The sequence below is a fragment of the Chrysemys picta genome, chromosome 16, assembly GCF_011386835.1.
Source record: "Chrysemys picta bellii isolate R12L10 chromosome 16, ASM1138683v2, whole genome shotgun sequence".
Taxonomy (NCBI): Eukaryota; Metazoa; Chordata; order Testudines; family Emydidae; genus Chrysemys; species Chrysemys picta.
This window is the reverse complement of record NC_088806.1, coordinates 17,363,242-17,377,978: the sequence shown is the minus strand read 5'-3', so window position 1 is coordinate 17,377,978 and position 14,737 is coordinate 17,363,242. Positions and strand designations below refer to the sequence as shown.

The following is a 14,737-nucleotide window of genomic DNA, read 5'->3' as shown; positions in this document are numbered from 1 at the left end:
GGGCTGTGCTTTCCGGCTGCCCTTTCCAATTTATTTCTACGGTTTGAGCAAATTTTAGTGGAAGCCAAAGAGCAAGAACGTGGACTGCAGCCATTGTGCCGAAAACGTGCATCCTCCTCCCCACCCCCAGATCTGCCAGTGCGTCTGGTCCTGCAGCACTTCCTTCTATGCCCCCAACACAGCTGAGCCACTCTGCCTGTAGCAGACATGCTTCTCAAAAGCTGTGCCCCACCAACACAGCTCTGGGTGCAGCTCTGTTCTTCAGCACCGTCTGCTCTTCAGTCTGATGGCCCCCAACACAGCTCGGCAGCTGCACTTCAATCCTGATCCACCACACCCACTGCTATTCCAGTCATTGGTCTCTCCCGATCAAAGATATCCACTCTTGCTAAACTGTGCCATGATTCTGTGATGCTTTCAAGGGGTCATGGGTAACTATGTTTACACCAGCAGACTCATTTTGATCCCAGGTCTGAAGTTTAAAGGCTAGTAAATGTACCCAGTGCACCGCCCTCAGCTTCACCCCAGCTGTCCTTCCATCAGGACATCCTACAACCAAAGTCCTATCTAAAAACCTCCAGACTCCAAGTCTCATGAAATCAGAGAGAAAAACAAGAGATATCCCAGTGCCTTCCTCCGATTTTTCATAGCACACACAGTGTGTGTGTGTGTGTGTCTCTTTTATCTCTTGGAGAGAAAGCCGACTTAGGGAGTTTTGTGAAATTGCTGAGAGTTGGGAAGGGGGAAAAAAACAAAATAGAAGATGAAGATTGGAAAAAAAAGGCCTCGGATGAACAAGAATTGCAGACATGCTGTGAGGTAACCGGCAAATACAATTTAATTATAAGATACAGAGTAGTAATGTCATTTGCGAGGCTGGAGCATGATTTCTCCATAATAGAAGGACCACAGGGTTCCCTGCCTCACACTGCTGTGCCGTGTCATCTTCAAATGATAGACTGAATGCACTTCGATGCTTTCTCTGTTTTGGGATGGGCTTAAAGGGCCCGTGGCAATTGGGTTTGAAGGACTCAGGACAGCTGGGTTTGAAGGACTCAGAGCAATTGGGTTTGAAGGCTCCAGGACATCTGGGCTTGAAGAGACCAGTAACCAGGGCAGTTCTCCAAGCCAGTCAAGGAAAGAGCATATTTCACGGTCCTTTCCCAGGTTTTCAGTTAGGGATCTGGGACTCTGGAGCTGGACTTTCCCCACTTTGATCTGAATCTGCTGACTTTCAGGCATGCTGCAAAGTCTCTCTGTCACCCAGGCTTTTCATAGGGGGGAGGTGGTGGCCTGGGCGGGCAGAGGTTTTAGGCTAGTGCTCTGGGAGGAGCATAATGGGGACATGTTTCCTGTCTTTGTACAGGAGCCTAGAGCTGCATTTGGGCACATTTTCATATCCACTGAAATAAATAAATAAATGACTCTGCAATCCGTGGATACTAGACTGTCTCACGGGGCATCTAGATAATGCAGTACTGTTTGCATTACTGATGGCACAAATTCAGTGAGAATACGATATTCAGGGTACCTGAAACTGACACTGGGATGGACACAGTGACTTCGGAAGAAATGAGAACCCCACGCCACTCCCTGATTTTAGACCTGGATTCAAACCAAATCTTTTTTTGTTTGTTTTTTGGGGGGTTTCCTGAGCTAGTTTTCCTCTGTTCCACGAAGAAAAGAGAGGAAGGTTGGCTTTAAATTCCTTCCTTCCATCCCTGGGAGTAAGAGGGACCTGTTCAAACACTATCAGAGCAGACCCCTGGAAAATCCTCCCCAGAGTTGGGGGCCCGTGCTGCTGCCGTTGTGGCCATTAAAGAGCCAGCACACTTTTCACAAGAATAGGAAGGTTACCCTTGACATCCTGGCCAATCCCCAGTTTGGGCCATTCCATTTTATCCCCTGTAACTTTCCCCCTGCAGTCCCAATTGGATACAGGTTTGCTCTTTCATGTCGCCTCATCCTGAGCTGCTGCAGAGTGTTGCTGCCTGTTGTTAAACAGCTGCCGTGTTCTGTACCAGAGTTGGCTGCATTTCAAGTGGCGGGTGAGGTTTTCCCAGTGAACAGAACCTGATAATAGGGATTTGTCCATTGACTGCGATAGGAACATTGTTTATGAAGTGGTTTGGGGATCCTTCAGGTTGGAGGGCATTAGAGAAATGCATACTGCTGGTCTAGTAGGCTCAGTGTGATTAACACGCACCCTGTTTTGTAGCCTTCTCCAGTAGGATGACACCAGTTTCCTGGCATACCACTCCCACCCCCACCTATCCTTGGTGACATATTGAGTGGAAGCTCTTGGTCCTCCATGTCAGAAGCGGAGGCAGGGAGGGGAGCAGCCAGGGAGACATCAGTGCTGCTGCAGCCCTTGTCAGGCTACTCCCCAAGCAACCAGGAGTTCAGGACTGAGCTGCCAAGCAGATGAGGAGGCAGGAGACAGACAGCTCGGGGCCTGTGAAACTCCGGACACACAAGAGGAATGCCCATGGGAGGCAGAGCAGATGGACGGAGCAAAGAGACACCAAGCGAACTGTCTGCGCAGCCTGGCCTGGCCTCGTTCTTTCTGCCTTGGAGGAGTCGAAAAGGTTCTTGGGGTGGACACAACCCCTGTTAGCTGGCAAAGCACTGCCACTGGAGTGTGAATGAGACAGATGTGACTATCACCTGGCCTCCCTCTGCTGACTCAGTCTGCGCTAACACAGGCTCCTCTTTAAAGAGACCATGAACTCTCAGCAAGCTGCGTCCACTCCAGAAGGGTGTGGATGGCACATACAGGGAGGGGAACTGCAAGGTGTCTGGGGTGGTCCCTGCAAAGTGCCAGGGAAGGGCAGGTGAGGTGGAAGGAAAGGTCTCATTTTGCCTTGAATTGCTCTTGATCATGGACTGGAAGAGTCAAGAGGCCACTGAAGAAGGAAAAGGGCCACCAGTCCATCTAACCACAGTGGCCAGTGTTTAACGCTTCAGCATTTTATCCTGGGCTTGGGAATCAGAGGCCTTCTCCTGTCCTCCATGCAGTGAGCCAATGCCTTGAAGCATGAGGCTTGATTTGGGGGCTGACTGTAGAAATAGATACAACAAATCCACAAGAAATTCTTTAAATGCAGGCCATTTAAACCATCTGTTCGGGTAGAAAGGCGTAGCTCTATGGAAGTCAATGGAACTACCACACTTGGCTCTTGATGAAGATCTGGGCCTGTATTTGAAGCAGGAAGACCATGAGGAACTTTAGAGGGCCCTAGCTAAGCTAGATGAATGGGCAACACAATGGCAGATAAGATTCAACATTGAAAAATGCTGTGAAAATAGTGCTGCTTGGGAGGAATAATTTGGACTATTCCTCCACGTTGCTAGGTTGTAACTGAATTTTAACCACACAGGAAAAAGATGGAAGCATCACTGGGCACAATTCAGTGAAAAACTCTGCTCAGTGTAGTCCAAAAGCAAACAAACAAAAATGTTAGGATGGAAAAATGAATAAATAGGATAGAAAATAATACCATTGTGATATCATGTCATTATGGAAATGAGTGGCATGCCATCAACTTGAGTGCTGATTTCAGTTCTGAGAAAACATCTGGGGAAAGATACAGCAGAAATAGAAGGGGTCCAGGCAGAGGTGATGAAAATGATGCGAGAAGCGGAGAGACTTCTGCATGCAGAGAGATAGCAGAAGTGTGGGGGAGAGGTCCTCTCTCCAATTTACACTGGGCAGAAGGGCCTGAATGGCACGAAGGAGCCCTAAAAGCACCTGTTCTGGCCAGGCAGGATTCCCCCAGGGCAGGCATTGCAGAGAGACAGCCATAAGGCTGTCCTTCGAGGACTGCCTCAGAAGCCTGGCATAGGGGTATGTCAGAGGTGGGAGGGGCAGGTCTGGGGCAGAGCCACATTATGCAGAGCCCAGGGAGGCTGCCATGGTTTAGACAGACCCCCCAAGGCCATCAAAGCATACGTCTACACCTCCATTTAAGGTGTAGCATGGGTGGACAGACCCACATGAGCTTAATCGAGGTAACATGGCTAAAATAGCGGTGAAGATGCAGCAGCACGGACCCCGGCATGGGCCAGAAACGAGAGCACATACAGAAGGCTCCAGTGGACTTGTACGGGAACTGCTGTTACCTGCACTAGGTAAATTAAATCTCGCAGGGATAGCAGGGGCAGCTTCGATCCTTGGCTCTGACTCTGGCTTGACCCCTGGCTCTGGTACCTGGCGGTTGACTCTGATGCTGACCCTCCGCTTCGTTCCCTGACCTGGACGCCTACTCTGACCACTAGACCTGACACTTGCTCTATTAGGCCAGACTGCCTACAATCCCGGACCATAGCAGCAGCCACTGCGCAATGGGGAGTGAAAGCCCCCAGATATCAGGGGTGTAAGGACTACTGAGTCCAGATTCTGTGCTGAAGACCAGGTGTAAGGGCAATGGACTACAGTTTCGTGGGACTCGCTATTGCCCCGGGACAGAACAAGGCCTGGCTGGAGGGCCGAGTCATGAGAAAACATCGACCATCACAGAGCCGGAGCGGTTGTCAGAAGGGAGTGCCAGAGGAGTAGCGTCTGCCACACCCAGCCATGAGGGGGCATGCCGGTCAGTGAGTCATTCTTCTACAGGCCTCTTCAGTCCCTGAGTGGCTCGGGATTGGGAGAGCCCAAAGGGCACACCTTAACGAAATCTATCCATGGACTGGTCCCAAAGCTTCCATCCTTTATTGTCAACAATATTGGGACTGGATCAGCCTGGGGATGCAGGGAATGGCACAGGCACTGAAATCTGAGCTGGGACCAAATCGAAATGCCAGGTCCACACACTCCTGAAGTTAAGGGAAGTTTGGATCTTGATCCAAGCCCCTCTGAGGTGTCCCTTCCTTAGAAATGCCCCTTCGGAATATGAAGTTCAGCTGTGCCACTCAAGGGTGAAACTCACCCCTGTGCAGAAGGCTACTCCAAGGACTTTGCTTAAGTAGGACTTTTAATGGGCTCACAGGCCTCTGCCCAGGGGTAGATTTCTCCCCTGAAGATCTGCTGTGTACATCAGCTCTTATTAACATGAACAGGACTTCCACATCCATGGACAGCTGAAGAATAATCCCTCCCCCCAGCAGCATTTTAGGCTACAGGGCAATCAGCTGGCAAGAACCTTTGCGCCGTCTGTTTACCTCCAGCTATGGATTCTTTAAAGTCAGATTGTGGTCCCATAGGGACACACTCGACTAATCCTCTGCTTTTAAGATTTTATTTGTGCAATAAATGGATGACAAGGTGGTTTGCAAGTGCATAATACAATAAATAGGTTTATAAATGCAACCTTTCTGCAGTGCACTATAGAGTAAAATACAGTATCGCTAAAGCATTTAACGCCTGTCACCGCCTCATTCGTATTTCAAATTGTAATGTGCCCATTTTCTCATCTGGGAGGCTTTTTTTTTTAAATACATTTTTATAAATTAAGCAGGAACAGATTTAATAATAATAACATGAACGTAGCTTCTTTTCATCTCCAAGGAACTCCAATCACTTTGCAGACTTAGCAAAGAAACATACAAATAATACGTGGAAGGATCCATTCACCTGCTGTCGAAATGGAGCAGCTGCTTAAGACCTACATGGCAACACTGCCGAATGTAAAGGCCAGGACATGAAGGATCCTGTAGTGGGTTCACAGAAAGTACAGGGAGGACGTGGGGAGGAAGAATGTAATTAACTACTTTGGAATTCGGCCAGGTCTGCTGGGCTAATTCTTCACAAAGAAGTGCAGTGGGATATTTATTTAACTCCATGCAAGCAAAAAGCAAAGTTCAATGAAATTGAAATGCAGCCAATTTAATACTGATATAAGGAAATAAATAATAAGGATTAATAAAGAATTAAAGGAGGGCAATATAATTAATGCCAATGAACATGGTTTTATGGAAAATAAATCCTGCCAAACTAGCTTCATATATATGAGATTACAGGTTTAGTTAATAAAAGTAATAGTGTTGCTGTACTATACTTAGACTTCTGCAAGGTGTTTGACTTGGCACCACATGCCTTTTTGATTAAAAAACGAGAATGATACAAATTCAATGTGGCACATATTACATGTATTAAAGGCTGGCTAACTGACAGTCTCAATGTAATTGTAAACAGGGAATTATCATTGTGTGGATGTATTTCTAGTGGCATCCTGCAGGGATGTCTTCTTGGCCCCAGGCTATTTAACATCTTTATCAATTACCCGGAAAAAAAACAAAATCATCAACCGCGGTCAAAAAATGGCTTTTCAGTAACATTGTGCCCCCAGAAGAAAGGAAGAACATGATCCAGTGACTCATCACCACCACTTCCTCTAAGACCTTCATGTCCTTTGGCATTCTCCCATCCAAGTACTGACTGGGTCTAACCCTGCTTTGCATTTGAGATCACAAAGCAAGATTGTATGTGGGCCTACTCTGGTCTTGTGATGGACCCAGCCATTATCTAACAGTGTCACAGGTACTGGCACTAGGACTTCTCTACCACAGAGATCGCTGTCCCGCTCTCCCAATGAATGGAAGATGAAGCCCATGAATGAAACTCATGCATACAACACGGTAATGCGAAACCATTGACAGAGAATAAATTACCATCTCTGCAGAGCAAAAACGTGAGAAAATGAAAACGTGATATTTATTTTAATACCGTGTATTTTAAAATTTAATTTAAGAGACCAGCTGTTTCAGCTTCTCTTATAAGACCTTAATTGGTATATAATAGCATAGTTAATTAAATACAAATCAATAGTTTAAAACAACTAATTGATATTTAATATGTATGGGAAAAATAACTTAGTTGTAATATAATTAACTCAATATTAAATAAGCAGTGGAATTGCAATTATGCCTTTACACTGATTATAAAGTTTATTGTTCTTTAATAAACTTGCAATTAGGCAGGATGAGCTGGAAAAATTATTAAACAGGTATTATTGGGCTATTAAACATTTATTATCATTCCTGGTGGGATACAGCTACACAATAGTACATAGTGTGATCATGCTAATAAACCTTTACTACTCCTTTGCTCTGGCCTTTAGTGTGCTGGTTGATCAGAAACCTTGCTCCCCGCATGACTTATGGGTATTGTAATTGCCTTGAAAGCAGGTAATTAAATTGCAAATGAAAGTGAGAAAAAATCTGATGAGGAAAAGCAGGAGGCTTCTGTAATTTGGCACAGCAAAGCGACAGCGCCTCTTCTAAATCACATGTGTCATCTCCTACCTCTTGTGTTATTACCTGTAGATTCCAACTTCAGTAAACACCATATATTTTTCCCACCTGAACTCCCCTTCTGGTTTTCATTTAGTAACTTATTCTTCGTTTCCTATCCCTAAAGCTGCTGAGTGGCAATGTTGGGGCCATTACAAAGATGGCCATCCCCATCCCAGAGGCAGCTGCATTTTGGTGCTCGTTCAAATGATCTTTATTATTGCATAAGTGAGGAGTGAGTGTTAGAGTTGTGGTTGCGTTCTAATTTCCACTCTAGCAACCCCCTCCAGGCGAGCCCTTGATCTGACCTTTTCTGTTCTTTGTCTCTATTTTTATAAGAAGGTCTATGATGAATCGGTGTAGTTGCTTTTTGAGTTAATCAAAATGTGGAAAAAATCGACACGCCTCACCATATATTCCAAATGAACTATTTCATTTCAAGCAACTCAAATGACCGAGGTGGGAAACATCAGACGTGACTTGTTTTACAGTTCTCACGGGGGGAGAAAAATTAAGCCACATGGGAAGAAAATGTGGATCGCTGGATAGTTTCAAAGTTATGAGATATGGATACAGGTGGGTTACGACCTTTTTCCAGTGGGATTGTTGCAGCACCCTGATGCCAGAGGATTTCAAATGTTGGATGTGTGCTTAACTGTCTTAGCCATCAGTTGCCTTTAGCCACTAGGAGTGTGTTTACGCTGCATTGTAAACTGGCTTGTACACACAGTGCTTCCAAGCCCGAACTTTAGCATCTACTGCAGTTGCCAGACTTGGGTCTCACAGCCATGCTAATGCTCCCATACTGCACTATAAAGTCCTTCTAACTCAGATTTGGGGCTTGACCTGCCTCCACACTGCAAAATGACAGGGCTTGGACCCGAGTCACAGTGGGACTTGGCTCTGACCCACCCTCAGCAGAGTACTAGGTCCTGAATGCTTGCTGACCTGAGTCAGACAGATTTGAGTGTGGACAGAAGTGGGGCTTGGGCTCAAACCCGAGTCAGAGCCCGGCCTTAGTGTGCAGTGAAGACATACCCTGAAGGGCGTGAAGTGGCAAGCCATCTTTAGGCAGCTGAGAGCTTAGAGGTCACACAGAGCCACCTCAAAGTACTTTATCTTTAAAGGTGCTCTTAAGTATGTAAAGGTGCTGTTAGCTATAAAAGCTTTATCAAGGTCTCACAAATTTGCAGCATAACTTATGATAATGCTGTGCTCCTTTCATCTTAGGATCTCAAACAGCTTAATAAGCATTCATTATCACAACCCCACTGTGAGGCAAGCTGGAGATGGAGCCCCAAACTGATCCAAACTCTGGACAAGTTCTGGTCCAGACCTAAACCTCACAGGTTGGAAGCATCCACCTTTCTGACCTCTTTTGAAGTTCACCTAGTGCTCGTGAAAACATAGCCAACAGCAGCAAATGTGTATGTGTGGGGGCGGGAGGGGGGGGATATTTGCAGAAAAGAAATATGCAATTGCACTTCAGACTCACTAACAGAAAAACACTGATTTGTTTGACTCCACAGTGGAACTGACTGCTTTGGGTGATTAACCTAATTCTGTTACTTTAATTACACTTTGATAGCATGGCGTTCATTGCAGGCTTGATAGGGATCAATAGTATTTTCCTTTCCTATCAATAAAGGCTTAAATGCATCTTGCTGACTTCTATGGGCTTTATATATTTAAACAGTGTTAGATCTTTTAGAGAATTCCAACAGATAAATAGCTCTGTCTTATTTTGGGGGAGAGAGAGTGTGTGTGTGTGTTTTCAGCTAGGTGCTACCTATTCTAGTTGGCACCTTGTATTTGGAATGGAGCAGAGCTATTGAGTTAACAGCTCCTGGGGCTATCCTCCATTTGAAGTCACCAGGCATTAGGGATAACCAATAGAAGTTAGCAGAAGGCATCTATTATTCCATTAATAACCACCCCATCTGTTTTTTACTTGCATTGGAATAGCCCAAATTTTTATATTTGCTAAATACAAAGCTAGCAATGACCAGCATGGCCTTGGTGTTGTGGTTTGGGGCTGGGATTGGGAGACAGGAGTGCCAGCTTCTAAGCCTCGCCGGGCTGCAGATTTACTGTGGAGCCGATCCTGCTCTCAACTGCCAGGAAAGACCCCAATTCAGGAAACCATCCAAGCATGTACCTAACTCTAAGCATTGATTTCAATGGGACTTTTTACACGCTTAAAGTTGGTTAAGTACCTTTCTGAAGTGGGGCCTATGGTAGCAAGAAGTGAAGATTCTCAGCTTCGGGATGAGGTCCTCTGTGACATTGGACAAATTGCTTCTGGGCCTGATCCAAAGTCCACTGAAGTCAATGGAATATCTCCTACTGTATTTTCCACTGCATGCATCCAATGAAGTGGGTTTTAGCCCACAAAAGCTTATGCTCAAATAAATTTGTTCGTCTCTACGGTGCCACAAGTACTCCTGTTCTTTTTGCAGATACAGACTAACACGGCTACCACTCTGAAGTCAATGGGAGACTTTCTATTTACCTGTCAACCCAGGGCACTGTGAAGGCCAATCAATTAGTGCCTGGGGAGCCCTTTGGATACTTGGACGGATGGTGCTGCATAAGTGCTATGTATCACTATGTACCACACGTAAATGAGAAAGGTATTCCCACTGTGCCCCTCATGGGTTGACTCTGTGATCCCTACCCAGGTTGCAAAAGTCCAATGGGTTTATACACATAAATAAGTGCTGCTCACCAAGGGCAAGGGTTGCCTGTAAAAGGGGGATAATATCACTTCCCAACCTCAGGGGGGTTATGTGAGCATAGTGCATTAAAGATTGTGAGGTGCTCCAGTACTACAGAAGTGGTGGGGTCTCGTGAGTACTGTAGGTAGATTGCTATGTATAGTGCTCTCTGCTGTAAAGCTCCCAGCACCTTAAGCCATTGCACTTTGCTGTCTTCCCTTTCTTATACCTACACCACTTTGTGATATCAGAAGTGCTCTTCTGGTGACAAACGGGAGCTGTGTGAAGGGACCACAGAGGCACTAAGTAAACATCAAAGGGGCTTTGATCTGCATGGCTTTGTAGAATGGGGGAGCCCCCAAAGGCAAGCCGTGTCTGGGACATGGTACCTTAATTTTCTCCACCGTGGTGCAGGAGAATTTCTTTGAAGAACGAGGGCTTTTTGCTGTGTGGTGAGATAGACACGTGGGGAGAAACGCACACACACACACACAACGTCTTCTGGAAAATCCTTGCTCAGATCTGCTTCTCTGCTTTTTACTGATAGTCAGCAACCCCATGTAAGAAATTGAGGGATGAAAGCAACAGGCTGCCTGGGGCCTTGGCACTGTGCCGCTGTGAGGGGCAGCTGTTTGTTTTGAAAGGGCAAGAAGCCTCAAGTCAGGTTTATCTCTCCTTCAAGGCCCCATGTTGCATTTTATCACACGGTCTGGGGAGTGAAAGGGATTAAGAGGCCAAGTCCTCGTCACTGCTGCACGTTATGGAAGGGCAGAGACGCGCGGTACATTGCACCCAGCGTAGAAGCAGCATGAGAGGCAAACACCTGAGAGAGGGGATGTGGAGGGAATGGCTTTCCCATCGGGGATGGGACGATCAGACCCTTCTCTGGAGAAACTATTCAATCTGCTTTCCCTGGCCACTTCCTTCTTGCAGGGGAGACCTCCGCCTTGACAACCCCTTTGCATTGCACTGATGGCGGGCGACACCCCCTTTGCCCTGTCCTGCCCACCGTGGGCACCTTTGGTTCTCTCCTGGCTGGCCTGCCAACTAACATGGTTGTTGCTCTTTCACTTTTAGAACTGGGTCTCCCGAGAAGAGGATGCTGCCTGGTGCTGGGGTTCATGTACAAGGAGAAGTATCGGAGAATGACTGAAGGTAAGTGACTGCCCCACATGTCACACGGGCTCTCCCCACAACCCCTCACTTCTTACCTCTGCCAACTGTCTTTGACAGCTTCTACTTCTCCCTATCTCTTCGCCTCTCCCCCACATTATTATCCCCTCCTCTCCCTTTATTCCCCTTTCCCCGACACGTCTTCTCTCCCGCAACCCCTTCTTCTATCAACCCTTCCCCAAGCAAGTCTCTAGATGAGGGATACAAATACTTTCTACCGTGCGTGTTGCTATGAATAAAGGGAAAATCCTTGTCCCCTCCTCAATGACAGTAAAGATCCCTGACAGCAGCAGAACCAGAGCCCCTGCATGACCCAGTACAGGAGGGCGGAGGAAGGACAAGTAGAGGAGTAGGTCTCTCACTCCCCAGCTCCACTGGTTGTGCTCTCCGCGCCATGGAGAGGACATGCAGGTGCCACATGGGCTGGTGGAGTTCTGAGATTGCAGAAGCAGTCACCAGATGGTTTGCTGCCGTTCCACATGGAGCTTGTGAATAACGGATTTTTCAGTCCCCTGGCAATTCCAAAAAAACGGGGGAGGGGAAAATCATTTCAGATGGAACTGAAAACGATTTTTTATTTTTTTGTGGCAAAACAAAAAGTCAAACGAAATATTTTTTTCAGGTTGAATGAAACATTTCATTTCAATTTTGACCATTTTTCATTCCTTTTAAAAATAAAATTAAAGAAAGTCACTTGGAACAGAAAAATTAAAACATTTCATTTTAAATATGTCGAAACAAAATGTTTTGACCTTTTTGGAATTTTTTAAGTTTTTTTTTCCAACAGAAACAATTTGGCAAACCAACATGAATTTGTGAAATGTTTTGGTGTTGCCGAATCTGCATTCTTCATTGAAAAATGTTTTGCCCAGTTTTAGTTGCACAGCCAAATGTGGGGAATTACTCATGGACACTTGCTTTGGCCAGATCTCAGAGATTTGGCATCAGGATTCATTACATTGTGTCTTCTGAAACCCAAACTGTGACCATCTTTAGCCCTTACCGAGCCTTACACGTGTTTTGAGTCCGTCAAGGGCCTGATCCAGTGCTGACAATGACAAAGCTTCTACTGATTTCAGTGGTTCAAGGTTTGTTTTCTGATGTGGCAATCCAGTCTAGTAGTGAGACTAGGAAAGCACGAGAGGGGTGATAGGAGTTCTAGTCCCAGCTTTGCCACTTACTCACTATAACCTTGGGCATGTCACTTTACCTCTCTATTCCTCAGTTTCCTATCTGTAAAAGGGGACACTTTCCCTTGCAAAGAGCTGCTGCACTGATTAATCAGTGTGTGTAAAAAGTACTTCCCTTGTGGAAAAGACAATAAGTGTGCTTAGTATTTTTATTTTATTCATACATCCCATTCCCGGAAGGGTCATAAGATGGCTGCTCTTCTGGGTAGCATAAGGACTTCTGACTCAGGAGAGCTGGGTTCAGATGAACCTGGGCAAATCATTTAGGATGCAATTTTCAAAAATGTCTAAGTCCCATTTTCAAAAGCAACAGGCTAAGTTTCATTGAAAGTCAATGAAATTTAGGATCCTAAGGTCCAGATCTTCAAAGGTATATAAATGCCTAACTCCTGTGGAAATCATAGGGGAGCTAGGCACCAAACCTTCTCTGGTGCTTTAGAAAATCATATCTGGAGGCATCTAAATACCTTTGAAAATCTGATCCTCTGTGCCTCAGTTCCTCATCTTAAATTGGGGCTAATATTGCCTCCCAGTGAGGATGGCTTCTTTAATGCGTGCGAGGTGCTTGCACACTGCAAGAACCTAGAGAGAGAAGTGTAAAGTGTTGTTGTTATATCCATCCATCTCCAAAGTGCTGTTCTAGCAGTGGTTAATCCATCCAAAAATGATGAATAATTAGGAGTAGAAATAATTAAATAATAAAAAATATTTACGCTCAAAAGAGCGAACATTCCAATTTCTGGCAGCTTCTGCGCTTGAGTTGTTTGTGAAGCGCCCTCTGTGATTTATGCCAGGTCAGAGAATCAACAGAGAGGGATTAAGGTTCCTAAAGCAGCACCAAACGGGAGATTCGTGTCAAGTGCACAGCAAGGAGAGTTTAGCCATAGCAGGATTACTGCTAGGGAAGGAATGGAACGGGTTGGGTTGAACAAGAACTGACCCAAATCCTCAACCTGCTAACTCGTGTGAAAATGACAAATTGCCTTGTCTTCACTAGGATTTTACCTCATGTTAGTTACCGTGTGTTAGCTAACACCTTTTTCCCTAGTGAAGACACACCCTGAGGGCATACGCTATGGGAGTAAGGGGGGCAGAATCTGGAGCTTAGTTTGCCTGATTTCTGCAATATTTTCATGCCACTTGGCCTTTCCTACTAGTGTCTGGAACCAGAATCAGCAGTATAGAAACATTCTGAGAGGTATATGAGGTACATTGGGAGCACTTGGGAATCTTCTGGAAGAACCTGATCCTGCAGGATCAACGTTCCTCTGGATAAGCATCCGACTTCCAGAGAATTCCAGTTATGTTTCTCCCTAAGCAGCTAGCTAATTTCAGCCTCAGTGTGGTTTTATGTTAGACTAAGAAAAGAGAAATGAGAAAGAACAAAAATAAACTCTTTGTGAGGGGGAGAGAGAGAGCACAGCGTGTTTATCTCATTCTGCACATGCAAATAGTTACCAATGTTTGCAGACAATAAGCTCCTTAGATTTAAAGATGCAGTTAAATAAAATCAAAGTCATAGGCTTTCCATAGCTACATACTCCACCATTGATCTGTTTGTACTGAAAATGGTCCTGGCTGAAAATTCCAAACCCAAATACCTCTAAACTTTGGTGAGTTCCAGATCCAAACTTTGCAGCTGGTGCCCATCTCTAATCTGAACCAAAGTGGACTTCTGAGATCTGGTCATCCTTACTAGAGCAGCTGGTACTTACTTCACTAGTCTCCAATTCTGATAGCTTGAGCCAGACTCTTTGGACCAAATACACCATAGGGATACATAGAGAGATGCTTTCCCTTTTGAATTTTGCCAAATAAAAGATCTTCCTCTTTATTGCATTAGAACGCTAATGAATAGTCCTATCAATAATTATGGGGTGTCCAAAGGAATTAAAAACAGACACAGACAATGGAGCAATCTGCTAATAATGCATCAGGGGTCTCCATCATTGTGGAAATGGGTAATTACATCCATCACTAGAACCATGCTGGCTCCTAACGATAACGCTTTTAAAGTGCAGCTGTAGTCAGGAAAATGTAGCCTTGCCTACACACAACAGTTGTATCCCTTTAACTATGCTCATAGGGGTACAATACCCCCTAGTGTGCTCACATATAAAAGTGCTTATACTCGTGTAGCTCGTCTTGTGCAGGATGGGTATAAGTGCTACTGGCATAGATACTTTTATATTGGAATAACTGTGTCTACACTAGGGGTTGTCCCAATATAACTAAATCAGTAAAAAAATTACAACTCTAACTGATATAGTTATACCAGTACAAAATCTGCAGGTAGATCGGGTTTTACTCTTTCTTCCCCTACGTCAGCTCTAGAATGAGTATTCTATGGACTTGTCTAGACTAGAGTATTAATAGTGTTATAGCACATGTTAATTGATTGTCAGTTAACACATGTTAATTAACATA

General features: G+C 45.2%; 1 protein-coding gene across 3 annotated transcripts in view; it reads left to right on the top strand.

Annotated features, from left to right (window-relative positions):
* Positions 1 to 14,737, top strand: part of KIRREL3 (kirre like nephrin family adhesion molecule 3) — a 689,345-nt gene that overhangs the window by 377,373 nt on the left and 297,235 nt on the right. For all 3 annotated transcript variants that reach the window (XM_065570446.1, XM_065570445.1, XM_005294677.5), the window contains one exon: positions 11,025 to 11,102. In XM_065570446.1, coding sequence (XP_065426518.1) covers positions 11,025 to 11,102 — 78 coding nt within the window. The remainder of the gene's footprint in view (positions 1 to 11,024; positions 11,103 to 14,737) is intronic.